The sequence below is a fragment of the Podarcis vaucheri genome, assembly GCF_965113315.1.
Source record: "Podarcis vaucheri genome assembly, chromosome: 6".
Lineage (NCBI taxonomy): Eukaryota > Metazoa > Chordata > Lepidosauria > Squamata > Lacertidae > Podarcis > Podarcis vaucheri.
Window position 1 is genome coordinate 13,457,707 of NC_138764.1, and position 26,065 is coordinate 13,483,771.

At 51.2% G+C, this 26,065-nt stretch overlaps 2 protein-coding genes across 2 annotated transcripts in view; both read right to left on the reverse strand.

Annotated features, from left to right (window-relative positions):
• Nucleotides 1–26,065, reverse strand: part of LOC309533854 (solute carrier family 2, facilitated glucose transporter member 5-like) — a 49,657-nt gene that overhangs the window by 19,299 nt on the left and 4,293 nt on the right. The window lies entirely within an intron of this gene.
• Nucleotides 815–26,065, reverse strand: part of LOC309533900 (solute carrier family 2, facilitated glucose transporter member 5-like) — a 28,955-nt gene continuing 3,704 nt past the window's right edge. The window contains exons 3-14 of the mRNA XM_082225606.1: nucleotides 22,769–22,867; nucleotides 21,270–21,433; nucleotides 20,014–20,138; nucleotides 19,368–19,520; nucleotides 17,663–17,788; nucleotides 16,664–16,851; nucleotides 15,093–15,203; nucleotides 14,201–14,302; nucleotides 6,097–6,172; nucleotides 4,060–4,187; nucleotides 2,046–2,222; nucleotides 815–1,219 (exon numbers count right to left, since the gene is read on the reverse strand). Of these exons, the coding sequence (XP_082081732.1) occupies nucleotides 929–1,219; nucleotides 2,046–2,222; nucleotides 4,060–4,187; nucleotides 6,097–6,172; nucleotides 14,201–14,302; nucleotides 15,093–15,203; nucleotides 16,664–16,851; nucleotides 17,663–17,788; nucleotides 19,368–19,520; nucleotides 20,014–20,138; nucleotides 21,270–21,433; nucleotides 22,769–22,867 (1,740 nt within the window). The 3' untranslated portion in view covers nucleotides 815–928. The remainder of the gene's footprint in view (nucleotides 1,220–2,045; nucleotides 2,223–4,059; nucleotides 4,188–6,096; nucleotides 6,173–14,200; nucleotides 14,303–15,092; nucleotides 15,204–16,663; nucleotides 16,852–17,662; nucleotides 17,789–19,367; nucleotides 19,521–20,013; nucleotides 20,139–21,269; nucleotides 21,434–22,768; nucleotides 22,868–26,065) is intronic.

Consider the following 26,065-nt stretch of genomic DNA (forward strand, 5'->3'; position numbering starts at 1 on the left):
AATCCTGACTTCCAGACCCAGTGCTTGGCTGCTGAGTCAATACTGCTGTTATCCTATATACTCTCAAGTAAGAGACGTCGTGTTTTGGGATGGGAACCTGACACTGACTTAGAACAAAAAGGCAATGAGCAATACTCGGTGTGCGATAATATACCTTATAATTGTTCTTTAATACCTTTTAATCCTTGAATGAGATAGAACAATAGAACTGTAGGAGAAGTAGATATGGAAAAGAGTAACTGCTCATTTTGCATGTGAGTTCAATCCTGGGAGGCTGAAATTGCACAAGTCAAGTCCCAAGCAGGGTGAAGAGTTTAAAAGCTCTGTTGGTGCCAGGTCGGTTGGGGGCCACCTGGTGTGAAAAGTGCTTTTAAGCTTGCTGGTCAAGACCCACTGGGCACACCGACTCTGGAAAGCTCTGGGATGTTCTCACGAGATCTTGAGGAGCAATGCGAGTTCCCCGCGTGGTCTCATGCGAGCATTCGTAGCCTTCCAGAGCCAGCGTTCCGAGAGGGCCTTACCCCGCAAGGAAGTCAGAGAGCTTAAAAACTCTTTTTGTGCCAGGTAATCCTGAGTGGACCTGGTGCAAAATGACCTTTTAAGCTCTCTGCCTTGCTGGAGGAGTGGCGCAGCTCCAAGGATTTGCTTTGATTTTCATGTGTACATGAAACCCTTGGAACCAAACCCTGAATATAGTGAGGGACTGCTGTATAAAGTATTGCACTGTGGTGTTTGCGAATGATTGTCTTTCCTTTGTTACCTGTTTCTAATGTGATTTTATATCTAGATATATAATTGACTCTCCAATTAGTATAATAATAGCAGTAATTCATGGTAGGAGAGTAGAAAAGTCTGAACAGAAAAAGAGTAGGCTTTGGATAGGAAGAGAAGCAACCGTCATTCGTATACCAGCGAAGGGCAGGTAGCATTAAGAAACGACGGACGGTCTTTGTTTTCTTTTGAGGCTTTCTTTGTGTTTCATGCTATCCCGTTTGCCGCCGCTATCCCGTTTGGCGCTGCTACCCCGTTTGGAGCCACTATCCCGTTTGGCGCTGCTATCCCGTCTGCCGCCACTTTCCCGTCTGCCGCTATCCCGTCTGCCGCTGCTTTCCCGTCTGCCGCCGCTTTCCCGTCTGCCGCCGCTATCGGGTCTGATGCTATCCCGCCTGACGCTGTCGCTTCTGACGCTGTGGCGTGTTGACCGCCTTCTGTCCCTGTCCTGTAGTAATAATAATAATAATAATAATAATAATAATAATGATAATTTATTTATACCTCATCCATCTGGCTGGGTTTCCTCAACCACTCTGAGCGGCTTCCAACAAAAGATTAAAAATACCGTATTTTTCGCCCTATAGGACACACTTTCCCCCTCCAAAAATGAAGGGGAAATCTGGGTGCGTCCTATGGGGCGAATGCAGGCTTTCGCTGAAGCTTGGAGAGCGAGAGGGGTCGGTGCGCACCCACCCCTCTCGCTCTCCAGGCTTCAGGAAGACATCCACAGCCTAGGCAGCCCTGCAGGGGTTCCTGCAGGGCTGTCTAGGCTGCGGATAGCAGCCTGCTCCCCGGAGCGTCGGGCGCCCTGAAAGCAGAGCGCCCGGCGCTTCCGGAACACATCCACAGCCTAGGCAGCCCTGTGGGAGGTCCCGCAGGGATGTCTAGGCTGCGGATAGCAGCCTGCTTCCCGGAGCGCCGGGCGCCCTGAAAGCAGAGCCCAGCGGTTCGGGAACACATCTGCAGCGTGGGGAACCCTGCAGGAGTTCCCCGCAGGGCTCCCCACGCTGCGGATAGCAGCCTGCTGCCCGGCGGGCGGGACACCCTGAAGCAGAGCGCCCCTCGCACTGGACAGACATCGGCCAGCCCCACAAGCTCGGGGGACAGCAGGGAGGCGCAGCACCGCCATCCCGCTGTTCCTCGACCTGGTTCGGTTTCCCCGACCTGCTTTTGGGGGGTAAATAAAGGGGGGGAATTCCTTTATTTCCCCCCCCAAAAAACTAGGTGCGTCCTATGGGGCGGAGCGTCCTATGGGACGAAAAATACGGTACCTGTGACGTCCGCCGGACCTGCACCTGGACCTTCACCTTCTTGGCCATTGACGACATGAACTTCTTGTTTTCCAGAAAGGTCTTGCCGTTGGTTTCTGGGATCACCTTGAAGATGTAAATGAAGCTGAACACGCAGAGAGGCCAGAAGAGGAGGAAGGTGTAGGAACCAATCCGTGTCTAGAAAGGAACGTTGAAGTAAGAAAATGAGAGGGGTGGGGATGGGAAGGGAGATGGGCAGAACCACAATATATAACAGGCATCTGGCTGGCCACTGTGAGATGAGGATGCTAGACTAGATGGGCCATTGGCCTGATCCAACAGAGGTCTTCTTATAATCTTAGGTTTACGTGGTGATGATGATGATGATGATGATGATAATCAGGGGAACCAACTTGGGCTCCTGATTATGGGTGCCCAGCGTGCATGAAGTCATGATGTCAGGTCGTAACGTGACCTCATGACGTCATGCAGCCTCGCTCCCCGGCCTCGGAAACAGATTTGCAGTGGGAATCAGGTTCCGAGACCTTGGAAAGCCCCCTGAGTCCAACTTCCGGTGAGGAGCGGATAGGACTCGTCAACCTGGGAAGGCAACCCACCTAGGAGAAGGAAAACTGTTATCCTAAACCAGGGCTAGGCAACCTAAGGCCCGGGAGCCAGATCCAGCCCAATCGCCTTCTCAATCCGGCCCACGGGCGGGCCAAGAATCAGCACGTTTTTACATGAGTAGAATGTGTCCTTTTATTTAAAATGCATCTCTGGGTTATATGTGGGGCCCGCCTGGTGTTTTTACATGAGTAGAATGTGTCCTTTTATTTAAAATGCACCTCTGGTTTATATGTGGGGCCCGCCTGGTGATTTTACATGGGTAGAACGTGTGCTTTTATTTAAAATGCATCTCTGGGTTATTTGTGGGGCATAGGAATTCGTTCATTTCCCCCCCCCCCACAAAAAAAAAATACAGTCCGGCCCCTCACAAGGTCTGAGGGATGGTGGACCGGCCCCTCACAAGGTCTGAGGGATGGTGGACCAACCAAAAAGGTTGCTGACCCCTGTCCTAAACCTCTGCAGCCTTGTGGGGTATTTTCAGGAGAAGAAAAGGCTAAGGAGAAAACCCTACACAAATCCAAAGTGGAGTCCCTAAGGTGGTTGGGTGGGGCCTTGTATGCCTCCTTCTGGCAACTCCGGCAGCCAAGCTGGTGCCTGGCGTATTACTTTCCTTTCCTTTGGACTACATCATTGAGGCTGATGATGTCAAGTGTCTTGACTTCTTGGCAGCTCAGGAGCTCCACACACTCTACCCAGGCTTACACCCCAGAGAGGTCACTTTGGTGCTACTACTGCAGCGGTTTGACTTCACCCCCACTCCATTTGTCTCCCGAGATGCCAGCAACCAAAAAATATACAGATAGTCCTACTCAAAGTAGACCCATTGAGGTGAATGGACATGGCTAACTACTAAAGTCCATTAATTTCGGCAGCTCTCCCTTGAGTAGGACTTATTTCAGCAACATCTTGAGGGCCAGTATTTCCCCACCCCTGGTACACAGCCAGTGGGGTGGAGTGGTCGAACCAGGAGCTGGGAGAGACCAGGGTTTAAATCTCCACTGCTCCATGGGGCTCCCTGGGCGACTTTAGGCCAGTCATGAACCCTCAGCCTAAGTACCTTGCAGGGTTTTTGTGAGGATGAAATGGAAAGGTGCAGGGGAGAACCAGGCAAGCCACCTGGAGCTTCTGGGAGGATAGGTGGGATATAAATACAATATATAGGTAAGAAATATTATGTCCACCTCCAGGTAGTTTCATTAAAAATATTCAACATCATTTGTAGTTTCTGGAAGATGTGCAGACTCTGGTTTGACGAGCCTACAAGGGAAGAGCTTCAGCAACACCTGGAAGGCCAAAAGCTCCTCACCTGGGTGAGTTAGATGGACCAATGGTCTGACTCAGTGGAAGGCATCTTCCTGTGCTCCCGAACCGGTTCAGACCACCCCCTCTTCTCATCCAAACAACTCACCTCTATCTGAATGAATATCATCCCCATAATGAAGTGCAGGAACCAGTGCACAAAGCCCCCGAGCATGAAGGCTATGGAGCGGGATGGCTGGAGGAACAGCTCCAGTATGATGACGTTGGGTATGGGACCTGGGCGGGGAAGAAAGGATTCGAGGCTGTTTTTCATGGACTTGCTCATTCATCCACAACGATTCGAAAGGAACTGGTGCAGTTAAAGAGCTCTCACGTGCCTAGTTCAAACCTTGGCTGGATCTACACTGACCTTTTAAACATTATTAGAACGATATATAGTTCTAAAACGTCACAGGGCATACTGGTAAATTAAAAACGTCGCTTCCCTACTGGTAAAGAGATGCTTAAGAAAATGTAAATAGGGAATGATAATTGGAAATGGATATTTAGAATAATAGGTTAATATATGGAGTAAGGATAAATGCTAGAGGGTAAGGATTTGCTGAATTTAATATTTGAACTGGAATACAAAATGGGAGGTGCGAGGAGGTCAAGAAACTAGTGAAGAAAATATAAGACTTGAATATATTAATTCATTTTTAGCTTTGATTTTTGACTTTTCTTCTTCTTTTTACTCTCCATTTCTCTCTTTCTTCTATCAACTGCTTTTCTACTGTGTATTTTTATTTGCCTTGTTTTTGTAGTTTAAATGTTTAAACGTTTAAATGTTGGATTTTGTTTTTTATTGTTTGTGAAATATTAATAAATATCATTTTTTAAAAAATAAATAAAAACGTCGCTTCCTTTTAACAATGCAGTTTTCCTATTGCCGGGTCCTGGTTGCTCTGCAGCATGCCCAGGTATCACATTTTAATAACACGTTATTCACGTTACAAGGAAAACATAATGTGTCCATTACATTATGAAAATCATTCCTTAACCCTTCCTTAAGGTTATAAACCATGAGTGTAGGTCACTGGGTGGGAAATAGTAGCAAAGTTCCCTGGAAAACTCCCACCGTAGTTTGCTAAGTATGGAAGCTCACTGAGGGTGCAGTTCCCAGGTTCCTTTTTGCAGGGGAGCCATTGCCATTATTATTATTATTATTATTATTATTATTATTATTATTATTATCATTATTATTATTTATTTCTGATTGGGTTGTCCCAGCCACTCAGGGCAGCTCTCAACAAAATATTAAAAACAGAACAAAACATCAACCATTAAAAACTTCCCTAAACAGGGCTGCCTTCAGATGTCTTCTAAAAATCAAATACCGTATATACTCGAGTATAAGCCGACCCAAATATAAGCCAAGGCACCTAATTTTAGTACAAAAAACTGGGAAAACTTATTGACTCGAGTATAAGCTGGTTCACCACACCACAAACCTGGTGGTGGCGGCAGCTCCTGCAGCCAATCAGAAGCCGTGGAAGTCCCGTTGGACGTTTGGCTTCCAAAAGAATGTTCGAAAACCGGAACACTCGCAGTTTTCGATTGTCAGGAGCCAAAACGTACGAGTTCCGGGGTGTTTGAGAACCAAGATACGACTCTACTGTACAGTGGTACCTCGGGTTATGAACTTAATTCGTTCCGGAGGTCTGTTCTTAACCTGAAACGGTTCTTAACCTGAGGTACCACCTTAGCTAATGGGGCCTCCTGCTGCTGCTGCTGCACCGCCACCATGCGATTTATGTTCTCATCCTGAGGTAGTTCTTAACCTGAGGTACCACTTCCAGGTTAGCAGAGTCTGTAACCCAAAGTGTTTGTAACCCGAGGTGTTTGTAACCCGAGGTACCACTGTATTAGGTTATGGTCTGGTTAACTACAATAACAAATTTCTCTATCTTTTTCTCTTCTGTAATATATAGAATTATTATTATTATTATTAGTTTTGTTTTCTACATGGGTACCATTTTTTCTTCTTTTTATGACTAATCTTACTCTGTGCACTTGTAATTATGTACTCTTTGTTTTTAAATAAATATTTTTTTTAAAAAAAACAAAACACTTGAACAGAAATAAAACAAGTGGCCCACCCTGTTTGCCTCTTTGAAGGAACTCTCCAGGTCACCTGAGTCCTTACCTGGCCCAAGGATGTGCCCAAAGACCAGGATGAGGAAAAAGACTAAAGTGACGTATGTCATCCATGGCATGTTTTCCTGTGGGAGAAAGTGGAGCGTTCTTCAGACATGCATGAATGAGAGTGCCTGGCACACCTTACATGAAAGCAGGAGGGAGGAGCACTTCTCAGACTGAGGGCCTTCCGAACCACAATTCAGTGGCGGGTGGGACAGAGGCAAAAGTGGGTGGACAAGGGCTTCTAGAGTTGGACGGGTCCTTCCCAGGTCATCTAGTTCAACCCCTTGCAATGCAGGAATCACAATGAAAGAAGCCTTGACTGGTGGCCATCCAACATTTAAAAGCCTCCCCAAAAGGAGAGCCCACCCCCTTCCGAGAGACAATCTGTTCTCCTGTCGAGCAGCTCTTAGTGTCAGAAAGTACCGGTACTTCCAAATGTTTCATCGGAATATCCCTTTCCCGGTAAGCTGGTTTCGCTCACATTCACACGTCTCTCTAAACTCCACCGAGACAAGCAAGAGGCACGATCAGGGTTCAAGGATACGTTCCGGACAGGCAAAATACCCTCCTGGTTCAAGCACAGCCAGAGAGGGGTGTGGCCTGGTGAGAGCGGGTGTGGCCTAGCGAACGTTTTGAGGGCCAGGCAAAGAGACCCAGAGGGCCACGTTTGCGCCCCTTCCCCAGCCTGAGTGACCCCACCCCTGGATTAAGGTACAGGCAACTCGGCATTTATGTGGGGGTTACTGTCAGGGGTTCAGGAGCAGAGACGCAGAGAAGGGAGGAAGCAGAGAGCGAGGGGGAGGAATCCGAAGGGAAAATGAGTGATGATGACGACCCGAGATCTCCAAGCCTAAGCAGTGAGTCAGAGGACTCCCAAAAGGGAGCCCCAGTGAGCAGAGCAAGGGGGGGATCCGGGGGGACACCCCAGGAGGAAGGGAACAGAGGAGATTCAGAGAGCAGCAGCTGGAAGTCGGGACCCACGCTCATAACTGAGAGCGGCAGCAGCTGGAAGTCGGGACCCACGCTCAAGACTGAGAGCAGCAGGGAGGAAGGTAGCCAGGCATCGGGTTCCGGAGGCTGTCAGCAGGAGGGAGGGCACGAGTCAGGGGTGGTCACGCCCTCCTCAGAGAGCGAGGCAACGGTTAAGAGGAAAGTAGAGAGTTGGGCGCGCGCGCCAAGTTCAAATGCAGCGGAAGCTGGAGCAGTAAGCAGCCCGGAGAGTGAGCCAGGTCCCAAAGCCCGCCGCAAGGAGGCAGAAGGATCAGGGGGGTCAGCGTCAGAGGAGAGTAGAAGGGAGGAGGCCCAGGGGGGCAGAAGGACCCAGAGACGTAGGGAGAGGCGAAGGAGGTGGAGCAAGGCTAGGGTATTAAGCTGGTGTGCAAGAGGCGGGGACTCAGACGGGTCTTCGCCGACCTAGGGCAGAAGGTGTAGAGCTGCACGCTGCAGTTCGGAAATGAAACCTGTAACTTAATAAAGACTCTTATAAAGTGAACGCTGGCGGACTTGGTCCTATGTGAGCTGGGACTGGGTGGCAGCCCTGACAGTAAGACCCGTCTCTCAAAAGCTTCGGACACCTGATATCTCGCAGCGGAGAGAGAGGCAGCTGGAGGAGGGGATCGGTGTTTGGGAGCAAGCTCACGACGGTTAGCAGAGATGACGGAAGCAGAGACAGTTGCAGCGCTGCAACAGGCAGTTACCCAATTGAACGCGGAGGTACTGGCATCCAAGAAGAGGGAGGAGGATGCGGCAGCCGCCTACAGAGATCTCCACGCCAGGTTTGAAGCATGGGTTAAACACGGGCAGCCAGGACCCAGACCGGAGGGGGTTGGGTTGGCACGGAGAGCAGGAGGGCTTGTGGCTCACTTCGATGGGAATTTACAACAGTACCCCAATTTTCGAGCAGACGTAATGTGCGCACTGCAACTGCTGGCAAAAGACTTTAGAGATGAGGAAGAGAAAGTGGGGTTCATACTATCCCATTTGCATGGGGATGCTAAAGCGTGGCTACGCAATTTGTGGAGGGATAAAGATCCGGCGCTTCAGAATGCAGATGCCTTTATCAAAGCGATGGATGCGTGTTTTTTGTCTACTATTGATGTGGATCTTGCCCGACGGGAGATTCATGGACTAAAACAAGGGAGGGCAAGCGTCCGGCAGTACCACGCCCGCTTTTTTGCGCTGGTCAGTGCCTTAGAGTGGGACCGGGATTCGCCCCCTGTCAGAGACCTGTTCTGGGAGGGTCTAAGCTCTGCGGTCAAGGATGAAATTGCAAGGGGGGAGAGGCCCCGAAGCACGCAGGAGGTGGTCCAAAGGGCGCTGACTGTGGGGGTGAGGCTGGAAGAACGTCCATGGTGCAGAGATGAAGGACGTGGAGGGCGCGAAGCAGCGAGAAGTTTCTCTTTCGTTCCAAGAGAAGCAGCGCGTGCGCAATCCACACCTCCGCCTGGAGGGGGAGGGGAACCGATGGAGGTTGGAGGTGCAAGGGCTCAGTCAGCAGCCAGAGCCCAAGCACCGACAGCAGTGAAAGCGAAGCCTCCTAGAGGGAACAGGAAGTGTTACATCTGCGAGGATCCAGGCCATTTGGCGAAAGAGTGTCCCCGGAGGCTCCACAAGCACACTGCAGCCTCAGCAATGGTGACTGCAGCAACGCAGCAAGGAGAACCACAGCAGGGAAACGACGATGTCTGGCTGGAGACAGAGGCACTGGGGCCCAGCCAGACGCATCAGTGAAGCAGTCCCCAGCGATCTTGCAACCCACGGACCCCCTCCCACCCAAACCAGTAGTGCAGCTCACAGCATCTCTCCAGCTACCCGATGGCGTCACTATCGAAGTGCCGCTTTCTGTGGATTCTGGAAGCAACGCAGACTTTATAGCGCAGGATTTTGTGGAGCAGCACGCTATACAGCTACTGCCTGCCACTCTGCCCCTGCAAGTCGTCACAGTGGATGGCAGAGAGTTGCTAGGGGGGCAGGTGGTGAAGCAAACGCCACCGATGGTGATGCGCCTTGGCAACCACAGGGAAGTCATCAGTTTTAATGTCACCCAACTGTCGGACACGCCCATTGTGTTGGGCATGAGTTGGCTGGACAGGCACAGTCCGACACTGGCTTGGTACCAGAGACAGCTGATCTTCGGCTCCTCTTATTGCGCAGAACACTGCATCCTGCCCAGACAGGAGGGAGAGGAGGAGGAATCACAACTGCAGTTGGGAACGTTGCAAGCAGTCCCCCACAAATACGCAGACTTTCTGGAGGTCTTCTGCGAGAAAGAGGCTGACAAGCTACCACCGCACAGGCAATATGACTGCAAGATTGACCTCCTACCAGGGGCGACGCTGCCGAAAGGGAAGCTGTATTCCATGTCTGAGGACGAATTACAGGAACTCAAACAGTTCATAGATCACAATTTGCAGCGCGGTTTCATCCGGGAGTCCAGGGCAGTAGGGGGCAGTCCTGTTTTCTTCGTGAAGAAGAAAGACACGCCCCAAAAAAGACTGGTGGTGGATTTTCGCCTCTTAAACAAGATGACCAAGCCTTCTGATTTCCCCATGCCCAGGATTGACGACCTACTAGCGACGGTGCGCAAGGGACGCGTGTTCACCAAGTTGGACCTGCGAGGTGCGTACAATCTCATCCGCATGAGGGAGGGCGATGAGTGGAAGACAGCCATGTTCACGCCTCTGGGCACCTACGAATACAGAGTGATGCCGTTTGGATTGCAAAACGGTTCTCACTGTTTCCAAGCTTTCATGCATCATGTGTTGGCGGGACTCCTTTACAAGAAGTGCGTCTGCTTTCTGGATGACATCCTGATATTCTCCGAATCGCAGCAAGCCCATGACCAAGATGTTCGGGAGGTGCTGGAGAGGCTGCAGCAGCATAGACTGTACGCCAAACTGGAGAAGTGCCAGTTCGACACGACGGAGGTGGATTTCTTGGGTTACAAGTTGTCGGACAAGGGGCTAGCCATGGACAGCGCCAAGGTTCGTGCGGTGTTGGATTGGAAGAGCCCGCGCAACCGGAAGGAGGTCCAGCGGTTTGTCGGCTTCGCCAACTTCTATCGCAAGTTTATCAAGGGGTTCGCGATGCAGACGGCGGCCATTACGGACACGCTAAGCTCCAAGAAGAAGAAATTCATCTGGACGGAGCAGGCGGAGCAGTCCTTTCAGGCACTCAAGCGTCTCTTCGCGTCGGAAGAGCAACTGCTGCATATCGACCCCAGCAGGCCGATGCGGGTAGAGACAGACGCGTCCGATAGAGCAGTGGGAGCTGTCCTGCTGCAAAGGGACCCACAGGGGGTCTGGAGGCCGGGAGCGTTCTACTCCAGAAAGCTCAGCAAGTCGGAGCAGAACTACACCATCTGGGACAGGGAGTTGCTGGCCATTCATGCAGCTTTCAAGGCGTGGAGGCACTTCCTGATCGGCGCCAAGCACACGGTGCAGGTCTGCACGGATCACAAGAATCTGGAGCACTGGCGCACGGCTCAGTTCCTGAACCAGAGGCAGATACGTTGGGCGGAGTTCTTTGCTGACTTCAATTTCCGAATAGAGTACGTCCCAGGCGACACCAACGTCATGGCGGATGCACTGTCCCGCAAACCGCAATACCTCGAAGAGGCGACGCCAGCGGCAGCCATGCACATCTTCGCGCCAACAGCGTGGGCGTGCGCTTCAGCCACAGTAGACCTGGATGCGGTGCGGCGGGCGTTGCAGGACGACTCCTTCGCGCAGGCGAAGATGGCAGAGGTGCACAAGGGCACGGCGAAGGGCGACGAGTTCCAGATACGAGACGGCTTGCTCTTACGTAAAGGGGCCATCTACGTGCCGGGAGACGAACTTCGCGCCAGGGTACTGCAGCAGCTGCACGACGCACCCACGGCCGGGCACTTTGGCACGGAAAAAACGGTGGAATTAGTCGCAAGGGACTTTTGGTGGCCCAGACTGAGAGGGGAAGTCGCGGACTACGTTGCGAGGTGCGACACCTGCCAGAGGGCCAAACCGGTGCACAAACCACCGGCGGGACTGCTGGAACCGCTGCAAACGCCGTTTGAACCGTGGGAGAGAGTGGCCCTGGACTTTGTTACGGATCTACCCAGCTCGAGAGGCAAGACAGCTGTACTAGTGGTGGTGGACTTGTTCACCAAGATGGCACATTTCATTCCGTGTGCGAAGGTGGCCACGGCGGAACAAACCGCCAAACTGTTCATAGATCACGTGTTCAAAGTGCATGGTCTGCCGCGGTCTATCCTGTCCGACCGCGGGCGCCAGTTCGTCTCGAATTTCTGGCAGAAGCTGATGGGTTTTCTAAATGTCAAGGTCGATCTGGCATCAGCAAGACACCCGCAGACCAACGGGCAAGCAGAGAGGGTCAATGCCATCATGCAGCAGTACCTGAGATGCTATGCCAATCAACAACCTGCGACCTGGGTGGATTACCTGCCGCTCGCCGAGTTCGCTTACAACAACACGAAGCACGTGTCCACAGGGGTGACGCCGTTCTTCGCCAACAATGGGAGGAATCCCAGAACCTTCCCGGGACGGGAGAGAGTGGGGGACGGAGAACCACAGACGGCGGACGCGTTCGCGTCAGAGTTGCAGGCGGTACACGATCAACTCAGACGGCAGCTGGAGCTAGCTAAGCACGCCTACAAGGTGCAAGCTGACAAGCACAGGCGGGTTGGCGAAGAGATCCAAGTGGGAGACTGGGTCTGGTTGGCAGCACACGCAGTGCCGACCAGGTCACTAGCCAAGAAGAAGTTGGGGCACAAGCAAATTGGTCCGTACCAAGTCGAAGCACAGATCAACCCGGTAGCCTTCCGACTGGCGCTGCCGGAGGGTTCCAGAATGCATCCGGTGTTCCACAGGTCGGTGCTCACTCCCTACAAGGCACCTCACAGATTCCAGGAGCCAGGGACGGCACCGAGTCCGTTCCGGGAGCGGACGGAGACGCGAGGGGTGACGCAGCAAGACCCCATCAACGAGGTCACGGAGATTTTGGACTCCAGATGGGGGGAAGAGGGAGTCGAATACCTCCTAGCCAGAGAGGGCACCCGGGCCAGCGCCAATAGCTGGGTGCCAGACTACGCTTTGGAGGAACCCCTGCTCAAGGACGAGTTTCATGCCCTTTTCCCACACAGACCCATGCCAGCGAGCTTCTTCGACGACTGGCTGTTCACGCCCACACTTTCTTCCAGCACGTTCCATGGATTCGACTCGGACGGGGAACCCGCACTGAGCACCCGTTCCCCAGAAGGATCGCCGGCGGGTTCGGCGTCAGACACCTCGTATTGGTGGGACGATCGACCGGAGGAGCAATGGCGCCGGAAGTGGCTGGAGATGCCAGGTCGAGCGACCGACGCAGAGACTGACATGGACGTGTTCGGGGAGGACCTTGGGTTCGAGCACGGCGGTACAGAGATGGAAGCGGAACAGGTCAACGTCGGCGACCGCGAGGAGGAAGACTCGGAGGTCTTCAGTTGGCGGCCAACCACGGGGAGCGAACTGTATCCGGCATTCCCTCCCGTGATGATGGAGCACCCAGCACCCACACCTGAAAGCGGGGAGGGGGGAAAGGGGGGCTTCGAGGGGGGGATGGATGTCAGGGGTTCAGGAGCAGAGACGCAGAGAAGGGAGGAAGCAGAGAGCGAGGGGGAGGAATCCGAAGGGAAAATGAGTGATGATGACGACCCGAGATCTCCAAGCCTAAGCAGTGAGTCAGAGGACTCCCAAAAGGGAGCCCCAGTGAGCAGAGCAAGGGGGGGATCCGGGGGGACACCCCAGGAGGAAGGGAACAGAGGAGATTCAGAGAGCAGCAGCTGGAAGTCGGGACCCACGCTCATAACTGAGAGCGGCAGCAGCTGGAAGTCGGGACCCACGCTCAAGACTGAGAGCAGCAGGGAGGAAGGTAGCCAGGCATCGGGTTCCGGAGGCTGTCAGCAGGAGGGAGGGCACGAGTCAGGGGTGGTCACGCCCTCCTCAGAGAGCGAGGCAACGGTTAAGAGGAAAGTAGAGAGTTGGGCGCGCGCGCCAAGTTCAAATGCAGCGGAAGCTGGAGCAGTAAGCAGCCCGGAGAGTGAGCCAGGTCCCAAAGCCCGCCGCAAGGAGGCAGAAGGATCAGGGGGGTCAGCGTCAGAGGAGAGTAGAAGGGAGGAGGCCCAGGGGGGCAGAAGGACCCAGAGACGTAGGGAGAGGCGAAGGAGGTGGAGCAAGGCTAGGGTATTAAGCTGGTGTGCAAGAGGCGGGGACTCAGACGGGTCTTCGCCGACCTAGGGCAGAAGGTGTAGAGCTGCACGCTGCAGTTCGGAAATGAAACCTGTAACTTAATAAAGACTCTTATAAAGTGAACGCTGACGGACTTGGTCCTATGTGAGCTGGGACTGGGTGGCAGCCCTGACAGTTACGTTCCAAGGCACTTGCAGCAGAGCATCGAGGGCTGGGATTGCAAGAGGCAGATACATTTTTGCAGGAAAGACCCGCCAACATCATTCCTTCCCGCTCTTCCACCTGACACCAAATCTGAGTGGATTTTCAGCTGCCTTATCCTGAAGGAGACCAAGGCTCCCTCTGGCTCAGTTGGGTCCACACCAGGTTTTTGCCAAACTTGGGTTGGGTCTCCAGCTCTCTTTGGACTACAACTCCCATCATCCCTAGCTAGCAGGACCAGTGGTCAAGGGATGATGGGAACTGTAGACCCAAAACAGCTGGAGATCCAAGTTTGGGAAACCCTGGTCTACACTGGAGTGGGATCTCCCGCTTTATCACTACCCGAAGGAGTCTCCAAGCAGCTAACATTCTCCTTTCCCTTCCTCCCCCACAACAAACACTCTGTGAGGTGAGTGGAGCTGAGAGACTTCAGAGAAGTGTGACTGGCCCAAGGTCACCCAGCAGCTGCATGTGGAGGAGCGGGGAATCGAACCCGATTCACCAGATTACGAGTCTACCGCTCTTAACCACTGCACCACACTGGCTATCACGGTTCTTCAGGGTTTCAGAGGCTGCGGTGGACTGAACCTGGGACCTTCTGCATGCCAAGGTGCTCTGTGATGGAGATACAGCCCTTCGCTTGATGGGTGACACTCTCTAAATCACACCAGGTTTTGAGCAGCAAACCTGAATTTCGAGGGTCATGGTTAACAGAATGCAGAGGATGCTGCATATCGCTAATCCAGTGAGGAGGAGTATCCTTCGCCCCACAAAGTCGACTGTATAAACCTAGAGGGTATAAGAACAGAGAAGAAAGAGAGAGTTTGTGTGCAGAAATGAGAAAGAGAATAAAATGAGGCCACCAGGAATCAACAGAGGTAACTTCCATACACAGGGCTGCCTTCAGATGGCGCAGGGGTCCCATAATTCCATGTACCCTCCAACGCGGGTGGCACTGTGGTCTAAACCACTGAGCCTCTTGGGCTTGTTGATCAGAAGATTGGCGGTTCGAATCCGCATGGCGGGGTGAGCTCCTGTTGTTCTGTCCCAGCTCCTGCCAACCTAGCAATTTGAAAGCACTCCAGTGCAAGTAGATAAATAGGTAGTGCTGCGACGGGAAGGTAAAGGGCGTTTCCGTGCGCTCTGGTTTGCGTCACGGTGTCCCGTTGCGCCAGAAGCGGTTTAGTCATGCTGGCCACATGACCCGGGAACAAACGCCGGCTCCCTGGGCCTGAAAAGCGAGATGAGCTCCGCACCCCATAGTCACCTTTGATGGGGCTTAACTGTCCAGAGGTTCGTTACCTTTACTTTACCCTCCAATATTTCTCTGATGAAAATAGGGACGTCCTAAGGAAAACCAGGACAGCTTCTGTAGATCCAGGACTGTCCCTGGAAAATAGGGACACTTGGAGCATCTTCACATGTCCTATGTGGGCATGGGCAGAAGGTTCCCCCAGGGATTCTTTCAAGTGACAACAGCGCAATTTTAACACCCTTTGAAACAGATTGCAACTTTGAGGAAGGGAGGGAGAGAGAGAGAGAGAGAGAGAGAGAGAGAGAGAGAGAGAGAGAGGCTTACCACGATCATCAGCGAGACTGCGATGAAAATACTTGACAACACAGTGATATACCGGGCTTCCTGCTTCTTGAACATCAAAGTTGCATAGATTCTCTCTGAGTAATAGAATACCTGGAAGCAAACCACAACTATGGAATGCCCTCCAACTGGAGGCAGTGATGGCAGAAGATTGGACAAAATCAGGGCTTTCAATGGCTGCTTGCCATGATGGCTACCACAAGAAAACCAGCAGAAAAGAGAGGGCTCTTGGGCATGGGACCTGCTGGCGGGTTTCCCAGAGGGATCTGCTTGGCCGCTGTGAGAACAGGATGCGAGACTGGGCGGGCCATTGGCCAGATCCAATAGCCTCTTCTCATCTTCTGATGCTCTTAACTCCCAGACAGCCAGCATTTTGTGGGAGTGAGTGAAATGCATCCTGGGATATATATATATATATATATATATATATATATATATATATATACGGTCTTTCTATTCTGCAACATGTCATTAACCCATGTGTGTAGGAGGAGGCCTGCTCTGCAAACTCCAGAGCAGTTGTGGGACCTGTGGCCCTCCAGATATTGCTAGACTACAGCTCCCATCAGCCCCAGCCAGCATGGCCCAAGAATCAAGGAGGATTGTGGGAGCTGGAGTCAAAATCCCACCAGCGCTTGTGGTTAGGGATGGCTGAATCTGTCCATTTTGATTTCTCCCGCTTTCTCATTTTTCCAAGTTGGAGTTCCAGTTCTACACATTTATTCTTCACCAGCATGCTTTTTTAATTTTCTGCTAAGTCCTCCTAAAAATTCATCAGCCTTTTAGTCCATTTTTCTCCCAGTTAAACATATTTTTGGATTCAGTTTTCCCTAATATGCACATACCTGCAAGGCAATGTAATATAATACAGATTTTTCTGTTATTTTCTCCAGTAGATGCACCTTAATGCACACTTTAATCCTACTGTATGCACTTTTGGACATGTTAGTTAATACGACAGAGAACTGCATTGCAAAATTCAAAGGAGTGCAGATTTTGATGGAGGGCTGTCTTTTGGTTCTGATACTGCTTCAGAAAGTATGAATCAGGCAAGTCCGCACTGAAATGAAGGCCAAATCAAATTTCTCCTCCATCTGTAGATGAGAGGTGAACAAAAACTTCTCTCTGCTTTTTGCACACCTTGCATAATTTTATGCAACTCTATTGAGCCACCCATGGCTCGCCTTTTCTCTGAGCCAAAGCAGCCACTCATACAGTGACACAGCAGGGAACCTCTTTTTTCCTGGGTGATGTTCTCAGCTTCCAGGAGCCTTTAGTCCAGGGATGGGGAAACGTCGGCCCTCAGGATGTTGCACAACTGCAACTCCCATCAGCCCCTGCAATCCTGTCCAATAGCTAGAGATTATGGGAGCTGTAGTTCAGCAGCCACTGGGAGTCCACAGGTGCCTTAGACCTGGACTAGAGTCTTCTGGGAGCTGGGATCACCATGCAGAAAAGGAGGTTCCCTGCTGCCTCTCTGCATGAGTGCTTGTTCGAATGAAAATTAACACTCGCTCAGCCTTCTAACCCAACTGGGAAGCTGCCTCTCTTACCGCATTGACACCTGTGAGCTGTTGGGCACTCATGAGGATGACCACGGAGATGAATTGCCAACGCATAGCTTGGTTGCACAGCAGCTTCATCCCATTCATCTCCTTCTCCACCCTTACGGAGACGTTCTCCTGGTGGAGCTCCTCAAGCTCACTCTCCACGTCCACCTGGCATCTCAGCCTCTGCAAGACTGGAGGGGAGCGGGGAAAGGATCTCTGCTGAGATGAAGAAACAACATTGCGGAAGAAGAGTGGGAGAGCTTTGTATGTCCCATCTACAGGTAGGGATTGGTGGGGGGGACGGGACCCCTGCCTTATACCTTGGAGAGCTGCTGCCAGTCAGTGTGGACAATGCCTCTTCTTACTGAGCCAGATGGGCCAATGGTCAGACTCAGGATAAGGCAGCTTCCTGAGTTCCTATGGGTTGCCACCCTGCCCTGCTGCCCCTGCCCGCTCTGCCACCTCCATGTACCCTGCCACCGACAGAAAAGCGCCATCGCCACCAATGCTGATTTCAAGCAAGATTGCACTGACAGGGGGGGGGGGGCGGAGAGCTCTCGCCCCAAATCGTGTGAGATCTTGCGCACTCCACAAGATCTTGTGTGATTTCAGGCGAGCTCTTGCCCCAAGTGGACATGATCTTGCCTGAAATCAGTGCCAACAGCAAAGACGGAAGGGCATGCAGGGTGTCCATAGGGGTGCTACCTGGTAGGGCTTCTGTTCCCCGAGGCAATGGCCTCACCCTGCCCAATGGCTGGGCCGGCTCTGGCCACAGCTTTGCGTGCAAAAGGTTAAAGTTTCAGTCCCCGGCATCTCTTGGTGGGACTGGGAGAAGCTTCCTATCTTCCTCGCCCCCCTTGTGTCTCCTGGGAAGGTCTGAGGATACTCCCAGTGCTGCCATATGGGAGAGCGGGAGCTGCCAGCCTTTGCCCGGAGACTCCCACAGGCCTCTATGTAGGGTCCCCATGCCGTAATGTTCCTGTGCACTCAAGGCGATTGTACCTTGCCTAGCTTTCACCTCATCGTTCCTCTGAATCAGGAGAAACCTTGGGCTTTCGGGGAAGCTGGGCAAGATGATGACTTGAAACACCGCCAGGATTCCAGTGAAGCACAGCAATAGCGGCCAACCTGTACAAGAAGATGCAGTTACGACCAGGGGTGAGAGAAGACATCCCTTTCCTTTCCGCCCTCTTTCCAACTCAAGCGGCACTGTTTCCTTTCCTCTGCAGTTTGCTTTCTGCCACAAACAGTATTTTCCCTCTCACTGTCCACCGTGTGGGAATTATGTAACCCACGGCATTTGTGCAATTAATGACGGAAATTATGTTGCCAGTACGCTGCTACATTTTGTTCGTAGTAGCATAACTCGATGCAAATTGCGGAATGGACTGGGCAGAGAAGGAATGGTGGAGACCGCCTCCCCAGCCTGACCCTTCCAGAGAAGAGGAAGAGAGTTTAGATTTACAACAGGGGTTTGAGGCAGATGAGGGGGAAAGTTGGGAAATCATGAGAGAGAAGGAGGGTGAGGAGGAAGCAGCAGCAGATGGGGCAACAGCTGACAGACACAGAGACCAACCCTCTCCCAGAACCCGGCGAGCCTTGAAAGTAGGAGAGCAAAGAGCTCAAAGACAGAGGGCACATAGCGGCACCCGCAGAAGTGACGAATGAGGAAGTGAGAGAGACAGGTGATGGAGAGTCACTCAGGACAACACCATTATCCAAGAGGCTGGCTTCTATAGCCTCTCTCTGTAAATACTGAATAAAAATAGGACAGTAAAAAACATTCCCTTGTCTTTGTACATTCCTGGACAACCAGCAGCCTGACATGGATGGACCATAATCCATGATGTATCATTTGCAAATAGAAAGCCACGGCAACAATGATTAAGTTTGCCAGATTGATTGATTTCCATTCCAGTCATGGGATGGAGAAGCAAACATCATTGATGTTTTATTGTGTTTTTAATATTTTGTTGGGAGCCGCCCAGAGTGGCTGGGGTAACCCAGTCAGATGGGTGGTATATAAATAATAAAATTATCATCATCGGGGCGCCACGTATGGGGGGCTCTGGATGCCTGAGTACCCACAAAAAAATTGTTGTGGGTGCTCAGCACCCACACCACAGGGCCTCCCCCCACAACTTCTGAGGTCTTGCAAGGCCTCAGACAGCATCTCCAAGGCCTCAGAGATGCTTTCTGAGAACTTCTGAGACCTTGGAACCCAACTTCCAGTGGCAACAGAAATTGGGGGGCTTTCCGAGGTGTTGCGAGGTCTTGGAACCTGACTTCTGGTACCACCACAAATCACGTTCTGAGGCCAGGGGGCGGGCGTGACATCATGACATCCCATTACAACCTGACATCATGGCTTCACGCACACTGGGCACCCATAATCTGGGACCCAAGTTGGCTCCCCTGATCCTCATCATCATCACATAAACATAAGATTATAAGAAGACCTCTGCTGGATCAGGCCAATGGCCCATCTAGTCTAGCATCCTCATCTCACAGTGGCCAGCCAGATTCCTGTGGGAAACCCACAAGCAGGATTAGACCCCTATTCCCTCCTGTGGCTTCCAGCAACAGGTATTTGGAACTGTGGAGGCCGAGCATCGCCATCCTGGCCAGCAGCACCCGCAAGTCCTGCTTCCTTTTCTGTTTCTGCTGAAACTCTCCAACATCCCTTGTGATGATCTGCCAAGGTTACCTTTCTCAGTCCCGAGAAGCTCTTGAAGACTAAGGATCTGTGAGACCATGACGCCAATGGTGACAAAGATCATGGGGACCGTCATAATGGACCCCCTCATGTTTCTAGGGGATATCTCTCCGAGGTATAGTGGGACGATGCAGGAGAACATGCCTGGTTAGATGGTAGACAAAGGGACGATTAACAGCATGGATGGGACACAGCAACATTTTCAAGGAACATAGGAGGTTCTCCCGCTGGGTGGAGGTGGCCAATTGATGTTCACCCCAGCATTGGGTGGAATTCTGAAGAGTGGCATTCTGTGCCCCTGCATGTTGGGTAGTGGAGATTGGTGCATGGTGTAACAGGCATTTAAATTGCTACTTTGGGGGGCGGGGGAAATAGACATTGCAATAATCAATAAATATTTGATGGCGGGGGCAAGGAATCTTTGGGCTGGGGACCAAATGCAGCACCCCAAGCCTCTCTATCCGGCCTTGAGGACTCTCCCCAAGATGCCCGCCTCCCCCCAGGGCACACCCTTCACCATCCTAGCTTTAAACCCTCCTCCAGTGCTTCCTGCCTGGCTGGAACTGAACCCTGATAATGCCCCTTGCATTATTTAAGTGGCTTTACTAAAAGCACAAAGCCCAGGGCCCTCTCTCACCTGAGCACATTCCAGTGACCAAGCGTGAAAATATGGTGTATTCATAGGCATGTATCACAGCAGAACATCCCATGAAGCCAGCAGAGAATATGGACATAATGTTATTTATTACCAAGGCCCCTTTCCTGAAAAGACAGGGGAAAGGGGTAGGAGAGGTAGAGGGAGCCAATACATGTACAGTAGCATCAAACAAGCAGGAGAGGAGCTGTTGAATTGCAGTAAGGTCTTTTGGTGGGCAATTTGGTCTATTTTTAATAGTTATGGGAAGGATAAGGAGCTATGCAAGGCAGGAGAGCTCCTGGAAACCCCCAACTACTGTAAACCCCATTCAACCCCCACCTTTGACATCTGAGACTTCAGCTGCCAACTTCACATGGACTAGCAACTTGCTTTTGCATCTCCCCCCCCCATTTTTTTATTGATTTTCCAAATTTATAAACAAACATAAATCCTAACTGTAATAATTCCACTTTTGTTAACATTGTTAAGTGACTTCCTCAAGTCCCCCTGGCTGAGTTTCAATGTGTATCCTTGTAACGGTTTTCCAAAACTAATTTCTCATAAAATTTACTTAGTCAAGTAACATCTTTCTTTCTTTTCATATTAACTTTAAGCATATTATTCTATAACATCACATATTTAAAACCTAAGCCAATCTGATACTTGCAAGTATTTCTATTTAAGTTGCTTTTGCATCTTGGCTAGGGATGGGCAAATCTGTTTATTTCCATTTCCTACTTTTTCAGCTCTCCACATTATCACATCTGTTGGCATCCACCCCCCCCCCCAAATGTCCCCTAATAAACACCTCCTACCCCACTACACAGGGGCGGGGAATCTCCAGCCCACAAGCCAGAGTTGGCCTATGAGACTATTTCCATCAAACCACACCCACTTGTCCTTGCTTGACCTCATATGTAACGTCAGGTGTGGGGCAAATAGAGGCATAGCTGCCAACGCACGGGGAGGAGCCTTAAAGTGGCATTGGCAAGGGAAATCAGACATAGGTTCTACCACCCATCAGCTTGGTTAAAACGGAAGCCTTGGGCACTTCAGAGCACGACCATGGGCTCCTGTGTGATGCTTTGAAGTCCTGACATTGGGACTTCAAAGCACCCAATCACCTAATGCCATTGTGACATTTGACGACTGACAGGCAAGCAGCTCCAAGGCTAGAACCAGAGAAGCATCTGGCCTGCAAAGCCTAAAAGGACCCACCCCTGTGCCATAGCCCCATAAACATATTCCCTCTTTACCTGCCGTATCTGTCCACCATGAAGCTGACCAGAAGGGACCCAATCAGGCCTCCAAGGGAATAGATTGCAATGGTGAAAGTGTAGAGGAAATCAATATAGTCTTCTTCGCCTACGTTGGCCTTCTTCCTCTGTTGATACGTGCCATTGTAAAAGTTTGATATGAGCTAGGAAAGGGAGGAACAGATAAGAATGGTTGCACTGGGGGAGCAGAGCCCTTTAATGGATTTGATTTGCCCACAAATAAAGTTCTGGTATGCAATCAACTCCTTTGTGCAATAGTGTCAGGGACTGCACTGAGGAGGAATGGTGGGAGCCTGAAACATCCCAGCAGGAGGACAGTATAGATTTGGAACAGGTTGTGCAGCTTCCCGCCGAAGAATTGATGCTTTTGAATTCTGGTGCTGGAGGAGACTCTTGAGAGTCCCATGGACTGCAAGAAGATCAAACCTCTCCATTCTGAAGGAAGTCAGCCCTGAGTGCTCACTGGAAGGACAGGTTCTGAAGCCGAGGCTCCAATACTTTGGCCACCTCATGAGAAGAGAAGACTCCCTGGAAAAGACCCTGATGTTGGGAAAGATGGAGGGCACAAGGAGAAGGGCACGACAGAGGACGAGATGGTTGGACAGTGTTCTGGAAGCTACCAGCATGAGTCTGACCAAACTGCAGGAGGCAGTGGAGGACAGGAGTGCCTGGCGTGCTCTGGGCAATGGGGTCACGAAGAGTCGGACACGACTAAACAACAAAGGGCAGCTTCCCAAACCACCTCCCCTGCTTCCTCCTGCTCTGAAGCATAATCTCATGGGACATGGGGCACATGGTGTGGGCATTTTGGGTGCTGCCCATTCGCCTGGAGGATTTTTGTTGGCTGGGTTTTAAATTTGAGGGCAAATTGGCACTGTAGCGGAAATGCAGAAGATAGAATTGCTACCGACGAGGTGTAGGTGGCCTTGCACAATTGACCCTTCATATCACCCTAAGCAGCAGCATTTCTGATGCTGACTCCCGCTGACTTGATTGCGGAGAGAAGTCTGGAATCAGAGGCAGAAGCTGAAATCGGCAAGTGGGAGGGGAGAGGCCAAGAGCCAGGTTGGTGAAGAGCCGTGTGTGTCTCTCCTTCCTGCTACGACAAGCTCCCCTCCCTGCTTGTCTCCCAGAACCAGAAGAGGGCTGAAACGGGTGGAGCAGTGGCAGGTTGCGTGCAGGAGTAGTCTCTGATTGCTTGGGGAAAGCCCTGGAGACGATGGTACTTGGAGAGGCAGGGATTTGATGGGATAAGGCCTAACAGAGATGAGCTGCTGTGCTCACTAGGCCTGACACTCAGCCAATGCTGTGCAAATTGGGTTTTTGCTAATAAAGAGTTTGCTGCTGGCTCGTTTTTTGACGGGTGGCTAACAAGCTCCTGTTTCATGCTGTTTCAGATGACACGGGGTCCCTGCTGCAGAAATAGTAACAGATCTTTGACCCTCTGCAATCCCAGACCACTACATGTCTGATCTTACCGTAGATGGGTGGCTGGCCACCCAGAGGTTGTAACCATATTGTAGAGATGAGCCAGAGGAAGTAAGGAGGGTAACCAGCAGAAGCTGCCTTGTCAGCGCCTAGGGGAAGGAGCAGAAGCAGATACTGAGGCCTTGGAGTGTAGAGGGCGAAGCATCCTTTTAAACTGATGGTTTATTCAATACATGTAGAACTTCAGAAAAAGAAACTTAAGCACATAGTAAAAGAGAGGTCTGATACTGTCCTGGTTTGGTCTAGCAGAGAAATCCAAAGAGCAAGGATCCGGGCCAGACATTTCAGCAGCGCAAACATCTGTAAGTGGCAAAGGCCAGACTTTTAGAAGACATCTGAAGGCAGCCCTGTTTAGGGAAGCTTTTAATGTTTGATGTATTACAGTATTTTAATATTTTTTTGGAAGCCGCCCAGAGTGGCTGGGGAGGTATAAATAATCAATTATTATTATTATTATTATTATTAGGGTTCTTCCTGCAAGGAAACATTTCCATAAACTAAGGAATTCACATACAAATGAAGGAATGAAAAGTCGACATCATTGTTTCCCTTGCTTCCCAACTGCTAGTACCCCAACAGAAATTTAAAGACAAAGAATATATGTCCAGAATATGTGTCCAGAGGAGGGCAACCAAAATGGTCAAAGGCCTGGAAACGATGCCTTATGAGGAACGGCTAAGGGAGCTGGGCATGTTTAGCCTGGAGAAGAGGAGGTTAAGGGGTGATATGATAGCCATGTTCAAATATATAAAAGGATGTCACATAGAGGAGGGAGAAAGGTTGTTTTCTGCTGCTCCGGAGAAGCGGACACGGAGCAATGGATCCAAACTACAAGAAAGAAGATTCCACCTAAACATTAGGAAGAACTTCCTGACAGTAAGAGCTGTTCGACAGTGGAATTTGCTGCCAAGGAGTGTGGTGGAGTCTCCTTCTTTGAAGGTCTTTAAGCAGAGGCTTGACAACCATATGTCAGGAGTGCCCTGATGGTGTTTCCTGCTTGGCAGGGGGTTGGACTCGATGGCCCTTGTGGTCTCTTCCAACTCTATGATTCTATGTCAACATAAACATACTTTCACAAAATCCACAACTTGGGATAAACAGGAAGCATCATACAGTCATGGGTGTCTTCATTTGTAAATAAAATAAAGGCGTGCTATATTGCAAAAACCCTGGTTTCCTGCAGTATGTTTTCCTGTTCTTTTCTTTGTTTGCATGCAAAAAAAAATCCCTTTCTTGTTCTAATTTACAGACATTAATAAGTACTTTAAGCAAACTAATAATTAGAATTAATTAAAGAATATAGGACTAGATGTGTCATCGGCTTGATTCAGGAGGTTCTTATGTTCTTACATTTTTACCATTAATTTCTGGTGTTTCTGATGGATTAGAGGATCCATGGGCAGTTTGCACCCAGTGGTACCTTTAAATCTTTAAACCACCAATTACCAGTGCTTTCCCCCTAGAAAAATAGGTGCCGGTACTTGCCATGAAGTTGTTAAAAAGTGTGGCACTTACTGTAACAACAACAACAAAAAGAGGAGCCTTGAGTGTCCCCTGAAAAAAAGGCACTGCCTATTATAATATTCCAGAAAGCATTATTAAATGCTGACATTGCAAGCTTTTATGAACACTCTGCTTGAAGGTTGTAAGAGGACTGCTTACAAATAAATGTCACCAGGTTCCAACACGGGTGCCCTGTGATATTTACACGTGGTCATAGGCGCCGACTCCATGGGGTCTGAGGGGGCTCGAGCCCCCTCAAAAATTCGTTTGGGGGGGCTCAGCCCCCCCAATAATCTCGGGCGCCCCTCCAGCAGAGCGCCGCCGCCGATCGCGCGGCTCTGCTCCTCGGCTCAGCCTCCCTCTCGCCTTGCCCTTTCTTTCTCTCTCCCTCTCCCCCCTTTCTCTCTCACACACACACCACAGGGAAAGGCGAGTGCTGGGAGGTGGGCGGGGGGGGAGTGGGGGGTGAGGGGAGAGGCGGCAGCAGCAGCGGGGAGTAAGGGAGAATAGCGATATAAAATCAATTGCGGCTGGAGGGTGAGCGAGAGTTTCAGCTGGGCTGTAGAGCGGGCGGTGAGGGGGGGAGAGTGTGAATCTGTGGGGAACGCGAGAAGGAAGGAAGGAGGGAGGGATAGGGGTGAGATTGAGAGAGGAGGAGGGAGGAGGGGTGGGGGAATGAAGGAACGAAGGGTTGGAGGAAAGGAAAGGAATGAATGAAACAGGAAGCAATGAGAAGAAAGGAAGGAAGGAAAGGGTTGGAGCAAAGAAAGGAAGAAAGGAAGGAAAAAAGAAGGGAGGGTGAGATTGAGGGAGGGGGTAGAAAAGGAAGGAAGGAAGGAAGGAAGGAAAGAGAGGGGGAAAGGAAGGAAATAAGAAGCAATGAGAGGAAGGGAGGAAGGAAGGAAGGAAGGAAGGAAGGAAGGAAGGAAGGAAGGAAGGAAGGAAGGAAGGAAGGAAAATGAACGAAATAAGAAGCAATTAGACGAAGGAAGGAAGGAAGGAAGGAAGGAAGGAAGGAAGGAAGGAAGGAAGGAAAAAGCAGGGAAGGGTTGCAGGAAAGGAAAGAAAGGAATGAAATAGGAAGGGAGGAAGGAAGGAGCATCGAAGGGTTGGAGGAAAGGAAGAAAATGAATGAAATAAGAAGGAATGAGACGAAGGAAGGAAGGAAAGAAAGAAAGAGGGGAGCAGTGGAAAGAGGGAGGGAAAAAAACAGGAAGGAAGGAAGGAAGGAAGGAAGGAAGGAAGGAAGGAAGGAAGGAAGGAGTACTTAGGCTATGTCTCTTGGGACAGGTTAGCTGAGCTCCTGAGCAAGCACCCCGTGCCCCGCCTGCCCTCTTCGCCCCTCAGCCCCGTCTGCCTCCGCCCCCGACTGTATCAGGACCCCCGCCTCCTCCCCACCTGCTCCCTCGCCAGCCAGCCAGCCAGCCGCGCGCCCTAGCCGGAGAGCCCCGGCCGTCCCCGTCGCACAATCGGCTGGATCTCCCTTCAGCAGGCCGTGCTCACAACTCGGCCCAGGGACCCCCCAGCAGCAGATCTCCGGCCCAGCTGAAGAATCCGGCAACAAGCCCCCTCCTCCCCAATCGCTCCGCCGAAATACGCTCCAAAACCCCCCAGATAGGCCGCCAAGTCTCGTGGCGCCCTGAGCGAGGGTCTCTCCCCAACACCGCCACCTCGAACTGCGTTCTCCCGACTACCCGAGCGAACCAGCGGCAGGACCCCGGTATGGGCCCCCCCCAATATTTTTTATAAGTCGGCGCCCCTGCACGTGGTGTAGAGAAAGTGTG